Source organism: Patagioenas fasciata, chromosome 5, assembly GCF_037038585.1.
Source record: "Patagioenas fasciata isolate bPatFas1 chromosome 5, bPatFas1.hap1, whole genome shotgun sequence".
Lineage (NCBI taxonomy): Eukaryota > Metazoa > Chordata > Aves > Columbiformes > Columbidae > Patagioenas > Patagioenas fasciata.
Genome location: NC_092524.1, coordinates 31,022,736 through 31,048,099, shown reverse-complemented (window position 1 = coordinate 31,048,099; position 25,364 = coordinate 31,022,736). Strand labels below are relative to the sequence as shown.

Below are 25,364 nucleotides of genomic sequence, written 5' to 3'. Positions count from 1 at the left end.
ACCCCACCAGCACTTGCTGATTTTATTAAGACACAAGATATCATTAACTTACTACAGCTGAAAAGGTTTAGAAGCCAGTTATTTCAGAATAAGTTTCTTTAGAATTCTTCTAGTATTCGATGGGAGACTAGGGTGATGTGGGTAAGAATGAGCATCCTACGCAGCGCATGCCTTGCAAAAGAAAGACTAATTGAAGAACTTTATATATATGCTCAGTAATAAAAATGTATTGCACTTACATACATGCACATGTCTCCTACAAGTCAGATCTATCAGAAATTAGGTTATGTTCTATGTCAGAATAGCCAGACCAAACAAATTTGCAAATCTGAGCTACTGTCAGTATTTCTCCAGGATATTAAGCACTTTTTGGACTCTTTCTAAAATATTATCTCGATTTCATTTTTTTTCTGAGTGGGTAAGGTTAGTGCACTTGTAACACATATCTATATCTCATATTTGTCATGGAGAGGAGCATATAGAGCCCTCCTAAAAGCAATATAATACTCCTGGTGGGCAGAAAAACCCCCTTTTCTGCTGATCTAGCTTTATTGTCCAGATTTTCTTGAGCCATTTTACTTTTTTCCCAATGTGTTCATATTTGAACTATAGATAAATACATATATGCACCTTCCTCATTATAGCTATTATAGCTACCTTATTAAAATAAAGAGCATATGGGTCTTTAGCAGCAATGATGTGGACCAAGCAAAGTTGTACAGCCATTGTCATATTAAAGCCTGATTCTTGTGAATGTTACTTGATGTTGCTGCCATGGAGATTGTTATGATCTCCTGATTTCTGACATGAACATTTTTGCTTTTATTCAGATGGGTCACCAGGTATTGCTACTTCTAATATGCCTGAAACATCCTACTGCTATGAGTCATATTAGCTGCATCTTCCTGTATCCCTGAGGAGTAAAATATGACTGTTTCTAGTGAAGATACAAATCAGGAGTAAACCAAAAGTTTCTACAGGTCACAGCCTGGGGTTTCACAGAAAACACAACTTCATATTTCTCCCTTAATATACCTGGGCATGAGCTACCACTGCACAGCCTGTGCTTTATGAACAGCAGTCTCAAGTCAGGCTATGGTCACAGTGGTCTTAGGTGATCCTGACTTGGAACACGGCAGGAAGTTTGTACTGGTACTTGCAGCATTGCACTTTGCATTCTGTGCCACCCAGATATCACAAAACTTCTTTGTCATTTGAATGCATCCACAAGAGGATTTTTCATTTTTATGCTAATAGAGCTTTTGCCCAAGGTTGTTTTGCAGCTTCATATTGTGACAGGGTGAATCACGTGTTCACAACACAACTGAGTTCCTCAATGTCAGGTTCCTTCAGCATCAGGAACTTTGCTGACAAGTGATTAAAGGGGATATACTGATTACTCAGGGTGGGATTCACCTCATCTGCCTTCAGCCACTCAGAAGTTAGGTGTCAAGTATGACCTGGACATTTAGGTCTCTCCAGAAGAATCCAATATAGAGGGGCTTAGTCACTATCTGCAGTTGCCACACTTGCTTTTTCCTCTGTCCTGTACGTAGGGTATACAGGCAACTGGTTTCAACCAGAAGTCTAACTTTTAGATTACTTAATCTAGGTGAGATCAAGCCTATCCTAAGTGAAAAAGTTATGTTTGCCTCAAAAGGAACAGTGCTTCATAGCAAAAAGCAATTTGAACTTTGAACTAGTTTAGGAAATTCAATTCCAGTTCCAGCTTTGAGTCAAAGGTACCTTTGGCTGCCTCTGACTTGAGCTTAAAGAGCAGGTATTTCATATCAGGAAACCTTGAGTCAGGAAAGAATAGTCGTTAGACAAGAAGCAACTCTTAGTCACCTTCCTAAGGGATGCTGGAGGCTTCTTCCCGCACCTCATTTCCTTTTGTCTTAAAGCCAAAGGTGCGATATGACACACATAAATGAAAACTGGCTCTCATGCAAAAAACTCACACCCATTATCTTCCATATATTGCAGAAACAAGACCTGGAGCTGATGACCTTTATGGGGCACAATTATAAAGAAATTGTGGCTAACATTATCATTCTTCTCTTATGGTACTCTACCTCTCCTAGGCACTTCAATCAAGGTTACAGATAGGCTGTAGCAGAAGAAATAAAAAATGTGTGTGCTTTTGTGTGTACAGTTACTTTTCTCTAAACCTTTTCTGGTCACCATTTTAACAGAGACAAAAAAGAGACCAAATAAAAGCAGATTCTAAAAATCTTTTTACAAAAGCAAAATTGCTCATTTTAAGCAACACATTAGCCAAAGTATGAGAGAGGCTTATGACTATCCTTTGCTCATTGTTGCAGTTTAGCTAATTTGAACTTCAATTAAGCGGTTCCCATTCCATCAAAAAGTTTCAATACGAGGAACGTGAGAAAGTAAGTTCACAGCAAACGTTTCCCATACGCTATGTGATAAAATAAATATGCTTATGTAATTAAAAAAAAAATCAGCAAATATAGGCATAAAATTAAATCTAAGAAATCAAACTTTTGCAAGGATGGAATACTGCAGGTAAGATGACCAAATTGTCTTAACTTATTATCCTGGTAACACCAGCTTTTCATATTGATTTTTCTGCGCATATAAGAAACGTATGCAATGAGATTACTTGAAGTGATTTGCTTTGTGTCTAGTTTCTGTACAACACACATTGTCACAGTCAGAGTGGCTGTGATTTCATACTTATGCAGGTCTCTAATAGGAAGCATCATGCTTTGTCATCCTATTAATCTCAAATCCTTTCATAAGCACTACTTTTCATCATTTGGGAGGACTTCAGTACAAACGTATGTGTGCCTCATAAGGCTTGCATAATGGATTAGAAAATGTAATCACTGAGCTTGCTAGAGGTGTGCTGATCACATGTAGATCCTCATTAGATGAAAAAAAAATCATAGAATGTACAGGATTAGTCCATTAAATTCCAATAATCTGCTAGTAATGTCTAGCCAACTGGTGATTTGAATAAAGTTCCTCAGAAATCCAAATGTTTTTTGCGTCAGAAAGTTACAGTTCTGAACTGGGGAGAGCAACATTCAAGTATTAAAATCTCCTAAATTGAAATTATTTTAGTTTGTTGAAATGTTTCATGATTTTTCAAGGTGAAATGTTTGATTCTCATGTAAATATGTTAACATGCATAAAGTATTAAATGTAAAGCCCAGAAATAAGTAAAGCATTTCAAATGGAGAAGTAAAACATTGTGGCTTAGGGAGCACAGAAATGTTGCTTACCAAATTTCTCCCTTCTTTCATTTATTTTGAAGTAGAACGCTACAATAAAAGCAAACAGGTACATGCAAATCATGATGCAATGGCACTTTTCAGGGAAAAATATTCCTTCAGAAGAATTCTTGGTATCTTCTTACATAAACATCTTCCTTCTAAGGATCATCTCCATTGTTGTTGTTCTAAATCTTTTATTATGGAGGCAATAGTGTGTGGAATTCAGGGTCTTTGCATGGAGACAATAAGCAAATATGTCTATAAGGCTATTATTTTAATCACTTTTAGATTCTCACTGAAAGAGTACCTCTCATAGATGATCTCTACCAGATCATTAATCAGGTTATTGTTGTTATTACACCTCTACAAGACCCCAGGTGGGAATGCTTCAGTCTCTCAGCACACTCTGCTCAGGCACAAAACCTGCAGACATGAAGGTTCACACCTTGCAGCAGACATGCTCTTTGGACAAGTAATGTGGGCAGGAAATTTTCCTGTTTCAGAAATCATGGAAGGGTGGAGCTCTGACTCAATGTAATAAAACACCTGCTCAGCAACTTCTGACACTCTTCAAAGCTGTAAATATGTTTCGGGAGTCACAGGCAACTATGGAGCCTAAGACTCAGGTGCCATTCACAGCACCTGCTTTTAATGCAGCAGCGATCCCAATGGCATCAACCTCTGCCTTCCCTCAGGTAAGTGGAAAACAGAACAAGCCTGGCAGGCATTTCTGCCTATTTGATTCAGATTTGCCCCCAGACTATAGACAGGTGAAGTCCACTCTTACCTGCAGGACATAAATCTCCAAGAAAACAAGATTGTCCTTCCTTGGCTCTTTGCAGCTATGAGGACCTGGACTCAATATATTTCCATATAGCACAGAAACAGCTGCCACTTTCCTGGCATGTTCGTTTTATCCGCCACAATGAGGAGGTGTGAATTGCCAATTCCATATTGCAATTCCACACTAAGGACTTGACATAAGTAGAAAAATTGGTCTTTAATCTCTTTTTCATCCTTTGTTCTGCTTCTCTTAACAGCATTCAAGCAGCAAATCAAGCAACTTGGAAAATGAAGAAAGAAAATGGATGATGCACTATAAAGCCCTAAGTGACACTGATGCTAAGGTACCACTTCAGCAAACTAAAAATAGGTGGGACTAAACCGAGTGTTTTTTTGAGAACGATAGGATTTATTTTTTTCCAAATTGTGTTCTTAAAGATTCACATGCTTATTTAGAAATAGAAACATTTCATGAAAGAAAATGCATGCTATTTTTTTTTAAATTACATTCTTTTATTTATATGAAGTGTGTTATTTTCATGGTTGTATTCCTTAGAGAAATTCCTTCATGGAAAAATGTTCTCATTTTACAGTTAAAATGGAGCTCACTTTGGTCTTCTTTTAATGCTATCTATTTCTATTTACTTTAATGGAGTTTTAGCCCAGCATGAATGGAGAACATTGCCAGTGTTGGAAAGTTAGAGCATGGTTTTTGGCAATCCTTTGGGTTTTGGTCAATGATGCCAGTTTCCAGAAAAAATGTCCACTTTGATCATTGTGCAGCCCATCACAACAAAAGAAGCACTCTAGCCACCTATGCAGGGCCTGTGACAGAGACACGTTTGCATCAAATGTGCACCAGCTGAATCAGTGATGATTTTTATCTCCACTCTCGGTTACATTGCAGCTGCCTACGCTTTGTGTCAAGCTGCCTCAAAATAAAACTGAGTGGCTCCAAATAAAAAGCAAACTTACTTTTGGTGACATCTTAAATGGTGTATGATTTGAATACCTATAGCTCATAGGAAAGCTGTATGTTTAATTTCTTGTTTGTGCAACCAGACTTCCAAATCAATAGAAAACTACAAACATTGTTTTTCTTATGTATGTATGTATGTAACCTTATCAAACTGATCTCTTGTTAGTAGCAGTCTGGCAGCTCCTACAGATGGAAATTAGTGTACAAAAAGGGTGACAAACCTTCAGTGGGGTGCGAAACCTGATATACATGGCTAAGTAGCATAACCAAAAGTGACATGGTGTTTAGGACTTCATAATTTGCTGTGTGTGTGCGCACTAAAGTTCAGCAATGGAATGGAATTTCCTAAAGCAGGAAAAGCAACTATTGGGGAGTGAAATGATCCAATCTTCATAGTATTTTTGTAATGATTTACGGTATTTACACTGAAGTGGTGTTTTGGTTTAGAATATCCATGGCTAAAAGCTTTCAACCCTTTATTAGTACTGAGGTAGTTACATGTATATAAAGACTGTTGGAATCCAGCACATGTTTTTGAATGTATGTAATGTAAAAAAAAATCCTGTGGCCATAAACCCCTGCATATAGGGGCTATGGGACCCTTTCCACAGCTTTAATTCATTGTTCTTGTCACAATTTCTCCTTATCAAATGAACCTCCAAAAGTTTTGTTTGCTTTCCGCAGGTGTTTAACAGCCAAAACATTCTCAGATACTTTTTGTTTGCCTCCTGGCTTTTGAACATGTCTTCTCTCCTCTGTAATAAAGCTTGGCAGAAAACTGGCATTAAAGGCACAGACTTGCGCAAGCCAACCAGTTTCTGCTGCTTACTGGCATTGGGTTTCCTGGGAAGCTTTCGGTAATTCCCTTGATTTTTGCAAGCCACAGCTTGCTGTCTGCAACATGAGGATACTCATTAGCAGAGAGGTGTTATAAGGGTAACATGCTATAAAGCAGATCCTGAGTCCCAGAACAAGTAAACAGGTGCAAAGCTTTACTTAACGCTAACACTCAAGTACTTACCTGACTACTCGCTTCAGTTTGAGAGGACTTTGTGTAGCTGTTTGATAAACTGAATAGCTACTGGATTGGTTTAGAAAAACATGCCCGAGGGCTGTGAATGGAATTTAGCTGTGTTGCCTACCTACAGTGCAAAGCCAAATATGCCCCACTGCTAAATTTTCAGGAAAATGTAACAACTTTGTAAAACCTCCTTTATATTTTAAAATGAATAAGAGCACGACAAGAGCATCTCTTCAGCCCTTTCATGAAGTCCCAGGTTGACAGTTTGCCCCCTAACATCTTACACATGAATACAGGAAAGACAAAACATACTAAAGAAAGATTATAAATAGTTGTAAGGAAGACCATCATTACAGTAAATGTAGAAGATGTATCACTGGATATTATTTGTTAGTGCATTGTCTTATACAGAATAATGTGTTATCTCCAAAGATTAAATATAAATATATATATATATATATATATTTTTTTTTTCCCTTGGCAAATTACCAGCTTCAAAAACTCATTGTTGGCTCACCACCTGAATGCATTGAAAAATACAGTAATGCAAAGAGCAAGAAACTAGGAAGCATAATCTTGTCTCAAGAATGATAGTATTAACATAGTGTGGGGAGGCCCACCAAAGTATTCCACTGGACATGAAGTCAGAAACCAGAGGAGAACTTGGAGAATTTTATCTGCATCACTTACACAAAATGAAACAAAACAAACTGATTAAAGTGGTGCACATCACTTTGCATTGCCACAAAACTAGAAAATGCCATGACATTAGCAAAGACCCTGTAAACTTTCTTTCTTAAAAAAAGTATCTGTGTTTGATGCAGGTCATGCAAGGTCACCTTTGTGGGGGTAACAATGAGCCTGCAAGGAAGGTTGCTCAGTGTGACAATCACTCTGTCATTGCAGGGATAAGTTCAGAGAGATTTATCTTTGTTAGAGGAGATTGCAAGAGGATTTGCTCATCTGTGCAGCGTGGGTTTTCAAATTTTGGCAATACTTTATTGTAGGTATCAGGAATTGCTCCTGGCTTAATATGGAATGCAAATTCTGTACTGAAAATGACTGGTTTTGATAATTAGTCACTCATGGATAGTTGATTATATTACCCAGCTCCCTGAACTAATCATTTTTTAGTGTAACACAAATTATAATCATCAGCAGCAATACACTTGATTTTTTTAGTGTATTACTGTCATTCAACATATTGTTGCAAAGAAATGATGACTAGAGAGCAGAGATGATTAGTTGAATGACTTCCAGTTATGGCACCAGGGATCGAGCTTTAGTTGAAAGATGTTATTTTGCTTTTTGAATTTTCTGGAGTAGTTTTCATGTCTGGCAGTTGGCCATCAGAAAAGTACTATATGAAGTATTTTTTCATTAACTGTCTTCTCCAAGGAGGGTAAGTCTCCCTTCATTTGTCTTGGAGATTTGCTTTATAGTTAATAGTTCACTTAATACTTAGCAGTTCTCTTCAAAGGCATTGGTGTCTCAAATTATGATGATCACTGAATTTTGTTCTTCCTTTGATCCCTTAAGGTGGGGACGAAAATGTTTCCTAGAACAGACTAGGTTTATTTCTGAAGGACTTTGATTTGGGTGACAAGGCCATCTGAGTGTTATATTGAGAGAGAGTGAGAGGGGTTCAGAGTACAGATTGGTTCTGAGTGCTGTGAAAACCCTTTTCTAACTGGTAAAAATGTTGAGAATATAAACTAATGTTTGCATTATTCCTTCAAATTTTAAGTAATAATTGTCCTAAGGAGCAGGGATTTTGCTACTAAGCCATGCCGACCCAATGAATAGACCCAGAGAGCAAGGCTCAGGCTGAGGGAAGTTCAGCCATGACTTGCCTGGCTGCATGTTCTCTGCCACCAAACACATTTGCTGAATGCATCTCTCAGGTTCACAACACTAGCTCTGTCCTCTGTTGTTAATTCAAGTCTCTTTATCCACCCTCTCTCTGGTGGTCTTTGTTCCATGACCGAATGCTGCATGTGCTCTGGCTGACACAGCCTGTATCTTGCTGTCTCACAGGACTCAGATTTCTCAGGCAATATGGTGAAATTTTCTCCTGGTAGGCAGTTTCCATGCACAGTCCACTGGTTTTCCTCTTACACAACCCTTACTCAGAGCCCTTCTCCTGGAGGTGAGAAATAATTTTTGCTTATTACTCAACCAAATTTCTAATCTGTACGTTATGGCTGATTGGGTGCTCTGCCCTACTGTTCTCTTGCCAAACTCTTCAAATTTAAATAAACTCCTGGTCTTTGCAACAAGCCATCTTCCTGTGACACCAAATATCTCCACCCACTTTCTCACCATGATTCCACAAGAAACCAGGTACTTGAAGCCTTGAGTAATTTTTCACGTTATCTAATCTGTGTAACATCTTACTGTTCTTCATGGAAACACTTGATATGTTCTATTGTTTCGTTTTGTTTTTCCTTCCTAATATAGCCCTTCTGTATGATGTCTCTTACCAGTTTGTCTACATTTGCATACAAAGCATGAGGTTCTTTTGGTACATTCTTTGCATAACCTCTGTTCTTGTCTGCTGCAGTGGTGCTCAGGAATAAGTGCACAATCTGGTGCTTGGTGTAAACATGTCTTCACAGAACTCATGCTTGTTTCTGTCATTCCTCTTTGCAAAAAGTCATGGCAGTTCATACATGTCTCTGACAATCTTTAAAAACACGTGTTCCAAATGCTGGCTGAGGGACTGGTGCCATTAAAGAAGGCTAAGAGAGAAACATCACTAAATGCAAATCCTTTAACTCTTTCTTTTTTTTTTTCCCTCCTCAAATATGTCTGCTGAAGTTTTTATGTATTTCTCTAAGTTGAGTAATTTTTTTGAGAAAGGTATAGAAACCTTACAATAATGGTTGAAACAACAGTGTGGAAATGGCTCAGCCCAGATTCTGATAATGCTGAGATTTACACCCCCTGTTTGGAACAAACAGCCATGTAAAATATCCTATGCCCTACCTACGACTTTAGGCAACAGTGATTAATTTCCTATTTAGTTTTGGAATACACCCACACAGAAGTCAAGTTCTGCTTCTTGTAGCCTAATAAAGAGAATGCATTTATTCAGCACTTAATAGCCCTCTTGTTGTTTTTGGTGTGCCACTTCTGCATCTCACAGCAGAAAGTATTAGTATTTTAACTCGTCAATTTATTGAAAACATTTTGACATTGTGATTCCTGGTTATAAGCTTGAGCTCATAGGCAAAGATTTAAGGTTATTTTAGGTACTGTTTAACTTTTATTTAATATGCCTTTAAATTACCCAGCATTTTCTCAAAAATTCATTTTTGCCATTTTGTTGGATAACTTCATAGCTTGAGAATTACTGCAATTTTTTGCAAATTCCTTTTGTGACCTTCATATCTTTCATCCCTAGAGAGATGGAAATTATTTGGGAGGTTAAGCTAAAATGTGTCATGATTAATTCCATGTCCTCCAATGCTTTACACACTTCAGCTGATGTACTGTCTTGTCTCACTGATTTCTTATACTCTGACCTTTTTAGCAGTCTGACTTTTTGTCACAGTAGCAGCACCTGTGAATGTGCTTTCTCTTATTTCACTCTAGAGTTTCTCCCTGTTGTTTTAACTGAAGTTTCTCAGAAAATAAATAACATCTCCTAATTATTTCATCATGTCCCATCAGCACTCCTCCATTTTCACTTCAGATAATATTTGAAAACTTTTGTCATTAGCTTTCACAACAGCTTCTTACTTCAGCCACCTTGTGTTGTTTCATGAGGTGACTGATCTATTTGCCTTTTGCTATTAACTCTTCCTTGAATATCAATGACTACCATCAAGCCTCCACATCATTGAAGTGGCCACCTGTTGCTTGACCCCAATATTTACTGTGCCTTCAGTATTATTTGGCTAAATACCCTTCTGCAAATCAACAAATGTCATCATAATTAGTCTGGTCATTTTATAACTTCCACAGATCCTTGCTATTAGAACTGCAAACTAACACTTCCCTGTTCCCAAATCCTCCTAATTTTAATGCTATAACATTTTGGTTTTATTGATGCTTTACACAGAAGTCCTTTAAAAAAAATCATTATTTTTCCATAACCTGATACTCTCAAGGTCACTTTTTAATATATATCTTATACGATTTGTATCTTCCTCCCTTATTGGACATAGCAAATTCAGAGTCTGCTAATAACACCTTTGCATGCAGAAAACTCTCAGGATTTGACAGAATTTGAAAGGCCATTTTTCTTTCCTGTGCATACCCTTGTCCTCTGGTATTCACTGCAGTATTACTGTGTTACCCCAACTCTCTAACGAGACCTGGTCCTATACATACATCAACTTGGGAATTTATTACTCAATATAGTCTGAGATTTCAGAAATTCCTCCTTTTCTTCTGCTCCTAAACTATGATACAGGTAGCCACCCCCCATGCTGATTCAAACTTTTCATCCAGTCTCTTTTGTACAACCATGGTGCAGCTCTCCTTCCTTTCTATAAACCTCATCTATTTTAACAAATTTTCCACAACTGTTTCCACAGTCGGAGAATCCAGACAGCCATCTGTGCTGCAGTCATAATAAGCTTTATCCATTTTCTGCCTCTTTCTGCTGATACCGTAGTTGCTTTAGCTGCTGCTGATGGACATGGTGGATCTGTTCTCTGGAGATGTAAAATCTCTAAAGCACATGTGATTGGCATAACTTTTACAGATCCAGCTGATGTGGCCTGGCATCTTCAACAAGGAATGAGAGATAGCTTTCTTTGAGATGTATTGTAGTCAAAACCATGTACTTTTTACTACTACTCCATGTCTATCAATCAGACAACCACATTTCGTAAGAAAAATTTCTGTTCCCACAAAGCAAGCTAGAAGCATTTGTCTGATGCTGTGTATTGCTCCGGTGGCCTGACTGCTAATACTAACCCTTTGGACCCAAATTGGAGCATTTCTGATTTGTGATTCAATTAATTTTGTGTCATTGTATTGGATGCTGATGACTGCATGTATAATTTAATGTAATTGGTTAACTGAACTTTCTCATCTTATTTGTCTCCACTTTCCTATTCATCGTCTCCTTCCACACTTCCAGTTTGTATGCCTAGGTGACTGCAGCTTTTAGGAGCAGATGAAGTTCGTGGAGAAAGCACACTTTGTTGCCTCTTGTATTTTTGCTGTGATGCCAACTGGAAGAGATGGCTTCAGCAGAACCTGGGTTCCTTTCAGAGTTTAGTTGTTGTTACAACAAATACATGTATCCCAAACTTTAAAGCATATTTCCTTTGTTATTTTTTTCAGCAGGAGGAAATATCACCTTATTCCCTGCTCACTGTAAGAATCATAAAGTTGAGAAATGCTCATCAGGCAGATATTTGTAAGTACCAGATTTTCTTACTGACATTTTACAGTTCTAAAATCACTAGATTAGTTCCTGCTTGTGCTAACAGCTGGATGAATGCAAAACACAAAAATCATGCCAGCTAAGAAATAACAATCAAAGCAAATTTCTGCCACAGAATACATATTTACAATTTCAGAAGTTTATTGTTGTTTGGTTTTGTGTTTGGCTTTTTTTTTCTTCAGTTGGTTGCCTTTTTTAATTATTTTTTTAAGAATTCAGCAACAAATTAATGCCTGCTGGGGTACTGACTGAATCTTTAAGACTTTCATCAGTCAGCAAAGCACAGACCAGCTGGTTATTTCAGAGGTGTGAAAATATCCTAACACCTGTTTTAATACCCAGGGCTTTGTATCCCACGTCTGTAACAAATACACAGAATACAGGGCTGAAATCTTTACAAATCAGTCAATCTTAATCCTTTGCTCTAAAGACCCCTGCCACATCTCCGAAGTCCAGTGAGGTGTACATGTCCTGAGCAGCCACATTGTTATGGATGTTTCTGACTCTTGCCCCCCACTGAAAGATGTATCTCAGAAACCCTAGTACATGGTGTGTTATGTCTTAGATGCAGAGTATTCTGAAAATGTAGGATATTTGACCAGCCCTTACCTGGTACTCCACTTCCACAGAGGTTTTTCTCTGGAGAATTTTCTCTTGCCATTCCAACTTGTCCCTCTTGATCTTGACAGGTCAGTAATAACTACAGTTTTGTATATCCATTTACCATACTGTTCTGTCTCCTTTTGCTCTGCAATTTCTTTCCTTTTTGGGAGATCGTGCTGATGTTCAGCAACACCACAGCCTCTTCATTGCCCAACATTTCACACAACATGTCACCTCACTCCTCTGTCTTTCCACTTTTTAATATTTTTAGTACAGTTAGAGGATCCATCAAAATGCAAAGTTGTTAACAATTGCTGTTTACACAGAGCAAAAGTCTTTAGCTATGGTGCTCCAAAATGTGGTGGCTTTGGTGCAGTTAACAAAACTGTCAGAGGACATGGCTGTACATTGCATGTCAAGGACTCTCAGATTGTCTTGATACACTCCCTGAAGTTAGAAACTTGGACAATATCTATGACAGACACAACTTTTCTAAAGAAACAAGATGAGGTGCTCCATGCTGCCAGTAAACTAGCAGCACTGCTTCAGGTTACTTTGGCCTGGAAACCCTAAGAGATTTTGTTTCAGAAGACTACTTTGGACTAGACCCATCTTTTCATGAGACAGCAAGTGATCTCACAGACTTTGAGGATACCTTTTTGCTTTCTTCAAGTGAGCAGTATTTGGCTTCCACTGGATAATTCAAAGACAGCAACATTTTCACCCCAGACACTACCATTTGTTTATATCTTCATCTTTTGATGGAACAGTAGTCTACAAAAAAAACTTTTCACCATATCTTTGTATTCCACTCACTTTGGCGTTTCAAGAACATGGATGTCACCATTGTTGATTTTCCATCCAAACGGAGAAAAGTGTTCAGTTCACATGTTCTGTAATATTGGGTTGCAGAGAATAGAAAAAATATCATAGAATAGCAAAGAAGGTCAAATTAATTTGTTATTTTTCACAGCTACGAAACATTGCACATATGTGCAAGACCTCACTTTAATTCCTTTGAAGTGTTGATTTAATTTTTTTTAGTATCACCTTTGATCTAGAAGGGAAACTGAATAACAGGATAAGAACCATGATTCACTGGCTTATGTAAAGGGATTGCACAAAATAAAACAATGCTGCGTTCTCAGAAAAGAGTGTTACTGTTGTGACCTTGTCCTCCATCCTGAGGACAGTGGGATTTCAGAAGTCTTGCATAACAAGAAGTAGACATTTAGAATATTCCCATTATCAACAAAATGTACATTTCTGGAGTAGGAATCAAGATGTGTGGGCTCATTTTTTAGATCTGTGTCGAGGGTTAAGATTGCGGGGTGACAATCAAACCCTGGCAGATGCATTGTTAACCTCCTCCCCCCCTCACTTCCACCTTTTTCCCCTCCCTCTCTCCCCTTCCCACTCAGGACAGGCGATCGGGAGGGAAAGAAGGACAGAGAGAAGAGAGTTGGAAAAATTAAAGATGTTTTACTAATGCTACTAATAAGAATAGAGAAAATAATACAAAATATACAAAACCAATCTTGAAAGTCTCAGCAACTGCAGAGCCAGCACCCAAAGTCCTGGATTAGATTCTGTAGCCAACCGGCGCTGGATTCAGTCTGTCACTAGGCCTCAGTTCACAGGGACGACCAGCAAGGTCCTCTCCTAATGTCAGCCATGAGGAAAAAGGGAAGGAAAAGGCAAAAGGGACAAGATCCTCGTGATCTCCCACATTTATATGAAGTATTCACGTGAATGGAATGTTATACACCATTGGTCAGTCTCTTGGTCACCAGTTTCTCGTTGCCCCTCTCGCGAGATGTCCATCCGAGCTTATCAATAAGTTTGCATTCCATTGCTAGGTTTACCAAAACATGTGTCTGGTTCTCCAGGAAAATGCAGCTAATATGAAGGCTTTAGCTGACAGGCAAAATTCACTAAAAGAGAAACTTGGTTTTTAACAAAACCACGACAATCTGCCAACCGACTTTTGTATAAGTTTAGGCAAGTGATCCGAACACTCTGTGCCTCTTGCCTTAGCTATAAAATATGGATAACAGGTTATCTTTTCCCACACCTTTTCTGTCTCTTGTCTGTTTAGATTACTTGCTCATTTTGAAAGAGGTTATCTCTTGTTTTGTGTAGGGGGATTCTAATTAAAGATGTGAGGTAAGTCCTAGAAACAGTGAGAATGCAAAAAGATATCTTGTAATTTTTAAGTGCTTGATTTTCCACTGATACTGATGTCCTTTTAGCTTAATGTTTTGGGTTTAACATTTTGAACTATTTGAAGTATCAGAACAGCAAAAGAGCTACACATGCTAGTGTGTGCTGATGAGAATTAGAAAATTGTATTTACCTAGCCTTTTCTCTGCAATAAGATCTTTTCCCCTGGAAAGTGGATTATAAGCAGCTGATACAGGTGCTATCTAACTGTGAGATATCAGTGGAAGACCAACAGTTTTTGTGATAGCATATTTCAAATTTATCTGGATTTTCATCTTCCAAATATTAAATCCAGGAACCAGCCACCTTTCCCACTGAGTGCATCAGCTTCTATGAGTTACTTTTTCTGCTCTCATGCTGGCTTCCCATCTTTCCAAGCATGCACAGTAATCTGCTTGCTCAAGTTTCTGTTCATCTCCACTTGGCTAAAATGTGCTTCATTTCCCTGATTTTCTCTCAGTTTGTTGCAAGTGCAGTCACGCCTGGTTCTTTGGTCATTAGAGTTTTTATATTTTTCCTTGACTTATTTGCCAAATCCTAGCTTCAGAGAATGCCACTTTCTATATACCTCCACTGACACTCCTCACTATTGTGTGCACACAACTTGATCCTGGGTGGTTTTTAAACATGCACCTCAATATCCATGGGATGTGTGTTTCGCAAGTCTGGGATGGAGCCCCAGCTTATTCTGAAATGTAATGTTACACCTTTGCCTGTAGACAACATATGCTGGAAGAGCTTGGCAATGATTGCATATGTTTTCACACAAATAAAAAAAATTAAAACAAAAATAAAGCACCCTGCTCCTCCTCAATGAATCAATTAGCCCTTTTCATATACCTACAGTTGCTTCCCCACTTTTGTGGGCTCCTCTGTACTTAAGTAATATTGAACCCTGACATTTGCTTCATACCTCATGCAACTGGTTTCTGTCTTATCATGCAAATGCTCTTGACAGGCCTGAGCTGATCTGTTTTCACTGTATTCTTAACTGACCTTTATGCCAATTCATAATAATGGGTCAGACTCAAGCACACATTTCTGGCACTCCCTCATCTCACTGCATACACTAGGGAGGTGGATGCCCAGATAAGATCATTTACACTCATTCTGCAGCCCTGCATGCACTGCGTATCATCACCAGGCTCCAGTGCTTGTAGGTAGTTAAGCTGTGGAGGTGGTGGCCACGCTAGAAAGGAGACAATTCTGATAAAGTTTATGGGACCTTTGCAGTCTGGCTCCTGCTTTGCAGTGATATTCACCTGCTCATTGTGAGACTGCAGACAGCCTTGGGTAAAAGAATGACTTTTTTTGGTCTTCGGCTGCTTATTTGCTCCTCCTCAGCTGGAGGTTAGTGTTACAGGTTTTTACAAAAGCTCATGTTTCCTGACTCTGATAATGGTGTTACTTCTCCTAGAGAATTCCCCGTGTGTAGAGGGAATATTTGACCAAGTGAGGTGGACAGGGAAAGGGTGGATTAGCTCCTTTCCTCGCTGCTAACACCCCTTCCAGTGACTTTTTTTTCCCAAAAGTATGAGAAAGGAGCTTCAATGGGAGGAGGACCATGGTGGCATAGGCTCTCCAACACTTTCCAGCCGTTCTCCTTAAACAAATAGGTTATTGGGTGGCCACACAGAGCTGCACCAAGCTCCCAGCCTGGCCAGTCTTTGCCATCATTAGTGCTTACTTGCTGGTTTATGGCAGCCCCTAAAGCCCACAGGTGGAGGTGACCTTACCCCACTCCCATGGAACAACAGATGACCAGAGAGGGAATTGCTCTGTGTCCCCATGAGTGGAAGCAGACCTGACCCAGGTCCTCAGGCAATGCCAGTTGCACAGACCTGCAGCGATGTGGCTCTCCCTGCTACGATTAAGTACAATGTGAAAGAGTGAAACTGTCTTAGACTCCACTGGATCCTGAAGAAGACCTGAGTAAAGGGATCTCTGTGATGGTCTGCTCTCTGAAACCATGGCAGCCTATGTGGGTACCAGCTCATACATACCAAGAGCTGGCTTTTGCTGTTGGAGAGTGTTTGGGCTCACTAAAACAGCAGGAGTAAAGAGGTGGGTGTCAGGTCTGGCTTGACATACTCAGCCTCACTGGTGCTGGGTGTTCGCAACACTCTGCCTGGACTGCAGAGGTCAACTTGAGCTGTGTGTCCCAGTAAGAAATTACCTGGAGTGAGTTTCAGGCTGATGGGTGATTTCTTCCCGGCAACAGAAATGTCTTTGCTGGGTGTTGTCCTGCCAGTTCAAGAGGCTGTGGGTAGAGGGGGTCCCTGTGATGCAGCTGTCAGAACTGGGGTAGGACAAGGTGAAATCTGTGGGGGGGGATTGAAATGTGACTGCATTTATCAGGTATATTTTCTAACTATAAAAATCAGATGCATGTGGAAGCTGTCTCAGCTGTGGAAGAAAACCTGTTACTCTTAGCTGGGATGTCAGAACTATCACCTTACTCCCTTTACCCCTCTTTTTGTTTTTCGACCATCCTTTCATTTTTCGTCTTTGAATGAAGAGAGACCTTGTATATTTCTAAAAGAGGAGCTCAGAGCCTTCTTCCTCTCCCAGTTTATGAAATTATTTTGTGGAATCTCTTCTTTTATCCATTCAGAATAAATGATTCAGTTCTGGGGTGAAACATCTGGAGACCTTGCAAATCAGAGTGGATCTCCAAAGACATCAGGGGTTATTTTTGCTATGGAAAATAAATGCAAGCAAGTTATGGAGAATACAACTAGTGCAGGTGATACGTACTGTCCTGCCCCAAGAATGCAAGCAATGCCATTGGCACAGGAGGTAGAGGTGACTGAAGATGAGAAAGTGACGGCAGTAGGTACCGCACTCACTGAGTCTGTCCTCCAGGGAGCGAATTCTACTTTGCCACTCGACTTAAATGGCTGGACAGAGTGGAGTGTTCATTCACATGGGACTGTCCATTCCTGGTAAAGCACATCACTGATTAAGCATGGCAGATCTATGAGCCTTTGTTATTTTCACAAGCAAGCTACAGAGAGTCATATTATGCTTACAGATGAGTGTTGCATCTGGATAATCTAGAGGACAGAGTTCAGTTCAAATTAGCACTCAGGCAGACAGCAGTTGGAGGGAACTTCTTAATACCATTTGCATCATACTATGCCGGTGGGGTAAAATGTTCCCAGAGACCATGTCCAATGATTGAGAAATGAGGGCGGCTCTTCTCCTCCTTTAAGGTGAACCGTAGTCAACTCAGATTCAAAGGGAACCTGTCTGTGCAGATGGAGAGAAATTCTCTAGGAGAAAATGATTTCTTCTTTTTGATGTTATGAAATGCAGTAACAAGACAGATGAGATTTTATAGTTTACATTCTATGTTCATTTGAGACCAGTTTTTCTTATATGCTTTAGTTTTCAGTGCTGTAATTTTCTTCTTACTTGTTATGGAGATGAATGATTTTAGCACGTGATGGTTCATTCAGGAACATGTCACAGGACTGTACTTTCACAGACGAGCAAACACCTGGCTGCGGTTCTCACCTTCTCAGTTCAGTCCTGATTTTTTAGCCCATGTTTAGCTTGAAGACACAGATGAGAAATAGTCCCGTGAGTACACAAACACAATTGAATCAGAAGAAGATAAAAATTCGGAAAATATATCAGGGTCACTTAGTGCTGACTTCTAAATTGACTGTGAGTTCAGATGTCTTGGCATCCACATAGGGCAACATTATGTCATCAGGGAATGAAGTTGCAACACATGCACTGAAGTAAGGGCCTGGCGTGGCATCAAATTGCTAATGATGCCCAGCAACCACATTAAAATTAGAGCATGAAGAAAATGCAAATACTATTTTTTGTATTAGCTCCCAGGTAGCAATGAATAAACAGGAAGATTTTCACTAGCTCTTTTGTACACTTTTTCAGGGATACGAGGGGGCAAAAAAAAGCTGGTTGGTCATTTCAAGTGCTCTGAGGTAATAAGGGTATAATAGTCTTCATAGTATTCAGCAGACATCCAGCTATCCTGTTATTTTCTTACTTGTCCCACTGTTTGCCTCACAGCTTAGCTGGCATTCAACTGAACTGCCATTCTACAGAAATTCATAAGCTCAGTTAGAGTCACAGCATGGGGCATAGTTGATGCTCTCTGTACAATTCAAGGAAAATATAGAAAATCACAAGAATTTTATGGGAAATAATAACCTCTTCCTATCAGTAGGAACTGTAGATGTGCCACATGTGGCCTAGTTTCCTTTTTCCACAGAAAGAGGATATGCTTCATCCTAGTACTTCCACCTCAGCCCATCTTCAAGGTCAAATTTGCACTCAGCAGTCACTAACAATTACATGTAATTCGTCTGTGACCAACTAGCCTTGATATTGCAGAATCACACAGGGTGGCTGAGGTGTGATGGCACGTTTGGAGATTGCCTAGTCCAGCTCCCTGCTCAGCCACAGCAGGTTGCTCAGAGCCATATCCAGTGGGGTTTTGAACATCGCCAAGAACAGAGACTCCACGATCTACCTGGGCAACCAGTGCCAGTGATTGACCACTCACATGGTAAAAAAACTTTCTCCTTATGTTTAAATGGTATTTCCTGTAGTTCGGGTTGTGTCCGTTGCCACTTACCTTTCACTGAGAAGAGTCTGACTCTGACTTCTTTAATTCACTCTTTCCCCCACCCCAAATCAGGTATTTACATATATTGATAAGAACCCCCTGAGATTTCTTTGCTCCAGGCCAAAGAGTCCCAGCTCTCTCAGCCTCTCCTCATGTGGCAGACGCTCCAATCTTCTTTGTGGACTTTTGCTAGACTCATCCCAGTACATTCTCACCTCTCTTCTACTGGGGAACTGAGAAATGTGGTCTTGCCCGTGCTGAGCAGAGAGGAGGAATCAGCCTCCACCTGCTGGCAACACTCCTCCTAATGCAGCCCAGGAGGCTGTTGGCCTATTTTAGCACAAGAGCACATTGCTGACTCATGTTCAACCTGGTGTCCACCAAAATGCACAGGTCCTTCTCCGTAGAGCTCCTTTTCAGCTGGTCAAACCCCAGCCTGTCCTGGTGCAGGGGCTTATTCCTCCTCATGTGCAGGACTTTGCATTTCCCTTGCCGAACTTCATGAAGCTCATGTTGGCTCAGTTCTCCAGCCTGTCCAGGTCCCTCTGAATGGCAGTACAGCCATCTGGTGTGTCAACCACTCCACCCAGTTTAATACCACCTGTAAATTTGCTGGAGGTGCCCTCTGTCCCATCACCCACATTGTCAAAAAAGATGTTAAATAGCATTGGTCCCAGTGTCAGCCGCTGGAGTACTCCACTGGTGACTGGCCTTCAGACTGACTTCGTGCTGCTGATCACAAGCCTTTGAGCCTCACAGTTCAGCCAATTTTTAATTTACCTCACTGTCCATTTATCTAGCCTGTACTTCATCAGTTTGACAAGGAATTGTAAACAGCTTCTTTTCAGTAAGTATTTACGAAAGCAACACACATATGAAAAAATAATTTTAGAAAGCAGCATCATGAAAATGCTTTGTCAAAGAAAACACTCCAGCAAATCAGTGAATTCCAGATCAAACAGTAATGAAAGACATTCATAAATGCTGCAGCTGTTCATTCATGCTTGGCTCCAAGTTTTAGCACTGCCAACTTTCTCAGTTCTATCACAAGTCTTGTTTTATATAGTGTGGCTGAAAGCTTGGGTTTTAAAAAGGAAATCTTGGTTTTCATTAAGAAGAATAAAGGAAAAGAATTGGCCTCTTCAACTACAGCAAAAAGTGTGTAAGCTACAATGCACCCTACAATGGCCAGAAGCTGAAATGGAGAGAAATTATGTTTCAGATCAGTTTAACATTTCTTAAGTACATTCCATCTCAACCACTTTGGTGATTTTGGGGATGCTGGACTCATGTTTTTGGAAAACTCAAGACTGGCAGTGATAACTGCATGAATGAGAGGCAATGGCCTGAGGCCATATTTGGTTCTTGGCTTTTGTACAGGCTTCCTATGCGCTCTTGAGAAACTCCATAGATCAGAGCCAGCAATACTACTGGATAAGTGTGCCACAGCTTGACAGGGCATCAGACAGCACAGAGAGGGGAGATGTTTCAGTTATCAGACAGTTCGGTAATCAGAGCCCTCCCACACACGGTAAATTGAATCTTACACTGGTAATTGCCCAACTCAATATATTACCCTGTCACTTTGATTATGTAAAAATCTGAGGCACTGAAAGGTTGTCTGTGGAAATAATTTCCAGTAGAAAGGCAACCTACGTCCTTCATGAGGGAAAATTCCTGGCAGTGTCAAGAAATTCCTTCAGATTCAGCATGAAGATTTACCTAGGAATCTCCCTGCCCAACAGGCATGATCCTCAGGGGATGTTCCAGTCACAGGGCTTCTGGATTTCAGGCTATACCTTATATTTAGGCAAAATATCCTAAAGGAGTATATCTGATATCCTGAGCAAAGAAACCAAGATTAACTTCTCTTCAACCTTGAGGAACCGACTCAAGACCTGTGCCATCCTTACAGGTAGCAGATGTTTGTGTCTCTGCTCATGAGGTAGTGCTCTCTATTGACTGCCACGGGACTGGTTTTCTCCTCTTTTCCTCTTTTCTCTACTGACGCCCATGTTTACACAACAGGATGGATCAGATCTTTCAGTTCTTGTCCAAGGTCTGAGAATCTCTGGTGTTTTCTTTGTTCATGATCTACAGGAAATGATCCCTTATAGTAAGTGTAGGCTCACTCCCTTCATCCACAAGATCCAAATCCTTTCTGGCACTTCACTTTTCCTGGGAAAAGATGTAGAGTAGGAAACAGTTGCCAGGTCTTTGAGGCATTGGCAAACACCAGGAAAAGGCTCCAGCTACCTATTGACCTCCTGAAGAAGCAATTGTACTGCTGGTAGGCATCTCCTTTCCTACCCCACCTAAGAAGACAACGCTCTAGGTAGCTGCAATAATTAATTTTCCATTGTGAAGAGTTAATAACCAGGTATGCCAAACATACATTATCTGAATCAGACTCAAACCTGATTCTTTTAAGGTTTCTCACAAAGCTAAGATGCCACAGAGATGATTTACACGCAATCTCTCTCAGGGCCTGAGACTCACTCACTGCTGCATCAGTTGCAGTTTCTCCTCCTGACAAATTTTCAGAGAGCTGAAAGAATGCTGATAAGGCATAATAAAAGATTCCTAGCTATTCATGTTGTCCTATCCACTGGCTAGGACTGCATTTTTTAAAAATTTATAGGATTGTGCATAGCTATTTGAATACACTGCTCATTCAAAAATAGCGTTGTGATGAACAACGAATGCATTTTATCCAGCTGTGTCATTTCTATCTTCCTGGTTTGATCAATAAATATCAGAAAGAACTAACCATGTCTCACCCCTGTTCAAGCTACAGAGCATTTCAATGCCTTCAATTCTTGTGTTGTGCTTCCAGTGCCAGATATTTTGTACCTATGTTTCTATAGTAAGCCAATCTGATTGCTACGTGAGCCTCTGGTTGCCAACTTCTTCAGATGAAAAATTCCACACCAAAACCATCAAAAACTGCAGAAATCCTGTGTGGAATGAAAGTTTCTACTTCCGGATACAAAGACAAGTCAAGGTACACAAATCAAAAGCTCTCTTCTTCATCTCATCTCTATGCAGCTTAATTAGGCTTAGCCCAAAACAGGATGTTCTGTTTTCTAATGCTGTTCTGAGTTTATTTAAAATTCCCCTAGCAAGTTGGAACAAAACAATTTTGGCTTCTGCTGTAATTCACTTATCTCCTAATAGATAGTTATTATTTATAGATCGGTAATGTGAGCATGACCTCCTTGGAGAATGCTAATGGGACCAACGACAGTGACAACACAAAGAAAATATGAAATTAATGTATAAAGTAACACTGTCACAGAGAGAACATATCTTTCCCTGAAAGCACATGAAATAGTGGCGTATTAATGCCAGGAAGCTGCTCAATTCTAGTATGATTAAGATCTTTATTCAGTTTGCTGCTGATAATCGCACTACATTCAAATACCTGTGAACAAGTGGCTGAAAATGGAAAGCTCAAGTACATAGAAAGGTAGTTACTGATATGCAGTGACCTCTATTGCCGCTGTTGATAAGGGACAATATAGGACCATATTCCTTCCTAAAAGATCGCATTTTTGGTGAAAGCTACTTAAAAGCATAAAAGATCACCCAAGAGAAATCTCAGTTTGGCCTTAATTGATGAGACTAGAAGCTATTTCTTATAAAGGAGATTACACTCTATTTCTTATTCTTCCTTGTGACACTTTGTCATCAATATTTTTCTATTTCCTCTCTGTAAAGCAGGCACTGAACCCAGAAGAGCCAGAGAATGTTATACTTCTTGAGTACATGCTAATAAATTAGACATTTTTCATTTATTTTCCCAGAATATTCTGGAAATTACTGTTTCTGACGATGACATCATTCATGATGATGACCGTGCGATTGTGCTTTTTGATGTAGCTAAAATCCCCTTTGGGGAAAGAGTGCTTAAGGCATTCCCACTAAATCCAGAGGTAAGAGCTCAGTCAGACATTTAGTACATCTTTATGTCTATTCTCTCCCCTCTGATTAAAGGGGTGTGCTGTCTCTTCTGTCATTTACCACCAGGACCAGCTTGGTAGTTAGAATGTAAAAAAAAAATTATTAAAATCTTGGAAACCGCACACCAGTGACAAAATAGGCGGTTTTCTCAAATTACTATCAGTTTCCTCTGGCACAGATTATAGTCAAATTCCCAAGCCCCAAAACAGAAGCAATTTTAGGGAAGCTTTGCACTTTCAATAATCCAACAGAAAATGGCAGAGTTTCTCTAATTCTCACAAATATTATAAAAGGAAAACCAATATGATGTCAGGGAAATGGTCTGTTTCCACAATATTTTACTAAACACTAAGTCTCAGCATATCATGTTCAGCACATGGAAGCTGGCAGGAAAGACAGTGTGAAAAATGAAGGTTGACTGGGAGACTCATTAGCACCAAACATCCTATGTTCTGTTAGTACAACCGAAACCTTCTTTCCCTTGTGCAAGAAAAAGCTACTTCTGTCCTCTAATGCTGACAATAGCAAGCACAAAGCAAAATATTTATATTTATTGAACCATAAAGGAAACTGCTTGCAAAAATGAAGGTCACTTTGCAAACCTCTGCACATGCACACTGCTTCTTTTTTTTTTTTTTTTTTCATTTTCAGACGGGGGAGGAGCTGGAAGTTGAGTTTGTACTGGAGAGCATGTGAGTAAAACCCCATTATTATGGGAGCAGCAGCTTGGAGTGGTGCATTAGTGCAGGGAAACCTGTACACCCAGCATTATCTTAATAGCCAGATTCGCCCTCTTTCCAAACTTGATGTGTGCATTAGCAAATCATTGTAAGAAAGGAAAATGCCACAATGTGGAAAATGAGTCATAACTTGTAATTGTGACTTTCTCTTAAAATTTACATATTACCTGCATAGTTCAGAGCTGTTTTCTGGGGCTGCTAAATCCCACTGAAGTAGGTCTATAAATTTTCTGGAGAGAATTCTCTGGGCAGCTCATGGTTGATGAGAATGTTGCTACCTAATCTGTGACACAACCGTGCCATTAAGGCTGTTACAAGAACTTTTCAGGTCCTTTATTGCAATTGAATAATTTCTGTTAGGTGGTTATGTGTCTTCTAGCAAAAAGGGAGCATACATCTAAAAAGAATAGGAAGGAGCAAATAAAAAAAAGTAAGAGAGAAAAATGTGTTCTGTTCAGGACAATATCCAGATTATATATAAAATACATATTATTTGGTTTTGTTTTCTAGACGAGATCTTCCTGAAACCATCATCACAAATGGGGCAATAGTGGTAAAATATTATTTGCTTCATTCTCTAGTGTTCTTTTCCACACCATTCCTTACCTCAGCTGATTGTGATGGTAGTGAGGGAAACATTGCAAGTCTTCAGTCTCTAGTGATATTTTTTCTCTTAGGAAATTTATCTTCGACGAGGCCACCATGATCTTAGAGGTGGCTTCAGACTGCTATCATTTTCCCTCGATTTATCTGCATCCATTGAAAATCAAAATGTGTTTAGTATAGAGCCATCTTCCCATGTGACGATGAAGTTAATTCTCACTTTCACTGTGTCTGGCAGAAGTCTCCGACACAGTTGGACCCACATTCAAGCACTGACCCTTCCTACAATGAGCTTTCCAACACCTGCCAGCACTGATGGTGAGCTGGCTGGATGAGTAATCTAATTCTCTGCCCCCATCACGTCTATTCCAGTGTCGTGAAGTAGCCTGCTTGGAAGTACACTTGGACAGCAAGATGAAAAAGAAGCGTTTTTCAGGTAAGTTTGTTAATTCTTTAACTGAATATTAGTGATTTTACCTATTTAACAACACCTAGAATTTGCATCATCCAAGTCCTAAGGTTTAATTAACCACATCTAAGGCCATTTGTGAAGACTTTGTGTTAGGAGACACCAGCCGTTCTGCAGCAGGTGTAGGTTCAGGGTTCTGACTTCATGGGGAGCCTTGTGCAAAACTAGAAACAATATCAGATGCTTGTATAGAAGGTATCGAAACTCCAAGCTGAGATCCTGAAAACCTCTGCTGTAGTACTGCTAAACCCTGAAGAAGTTTACTTCCTAAAGTGCAATGGTGCATGGCCTTAAATTTCCTTGAGATCTCTGTCAGTTCAACTTCGCATACGCACAGAAACACCTCATTTTTTGCAGGGGTTAGCCACTCAGCAGCTGGCTCCCGCCTGACCCTGATCAAGATCCAGAATCTAGAAGTTCCTCTGCCCACAACCCCTGAGGGGCTGGATCTGGTAGGCAATCTCAGATCATGCATAACACACACTGGCAGGATTAGCTGATCTCTTCATATAAATAGGGTCATCTGCTGCAGAGTCAGATCGTATTTTAGGGGACTGAGAACTTCTGTCACTCATTATTTGGCCTGGGATGAGGATGATTTACAATGCAAAGTACTCGGATGCATTCACTGTGTCATGATGCAATTGCAATAGAAACGCAGCAGTCTAAAATTCAGTGCCATTCACATCACACTCCTATCTGGCTTCTTATTCAGCCCATTGTAAAGA

At 39.8% G+C, this 25,364-nt stretch overlaps 1 protein-coding gene across 1 annotated transcript in view; it reads left to right on the top strand.

Annotated features, from left to right (window-relative positions):
• Nucleotides 1–3,829: 3,829 nt before the first annotated feature.
• Nucleotides 3,830–25,364, top strand: part of LOC136102299 (cytosolic phospholipase A2 epsilon-like) — a 36,651-nt gene continuing 15,116 nt past the window's right edge. Inside the window, exons 1-8 of the mRNA XM_065839278.1 lie at nucleotides 3,830–3,940; nucleotides 4,286–4,372; nucleotides 11,330–11,405; nucleotides 21,729–21,865; nucleotides 22,668–22,796; nucleotides 23,476–23,516; nucleotides 24,075–24,117; nucleotides 24,540–24,603. Coding sequence (XP_065695350.1) covers nucleotides 3,830–3,940; nucleotides 4,286–4,372; nucleotides 11,330–11,405; nucleotides 21,729–21,865; nucleotides 22,668–22,796; nucleotides 23,476–23,516; nucleotides 24,075–24,117; nucleotides 24,540–24,603 — 688 coding nt within the window. The remainder of the gene's footprint in view (nucleotides 3,941–4,285; nucleotides 4,373–11,329; nucleotides 11,406–21,728; nucleotides 21,866–22,667; nucleotides 22,797–23,475; nucleotides 23,517–24,074; nucleotides 24,118–24,539; nucleotides 24,604–25,364) is intronic.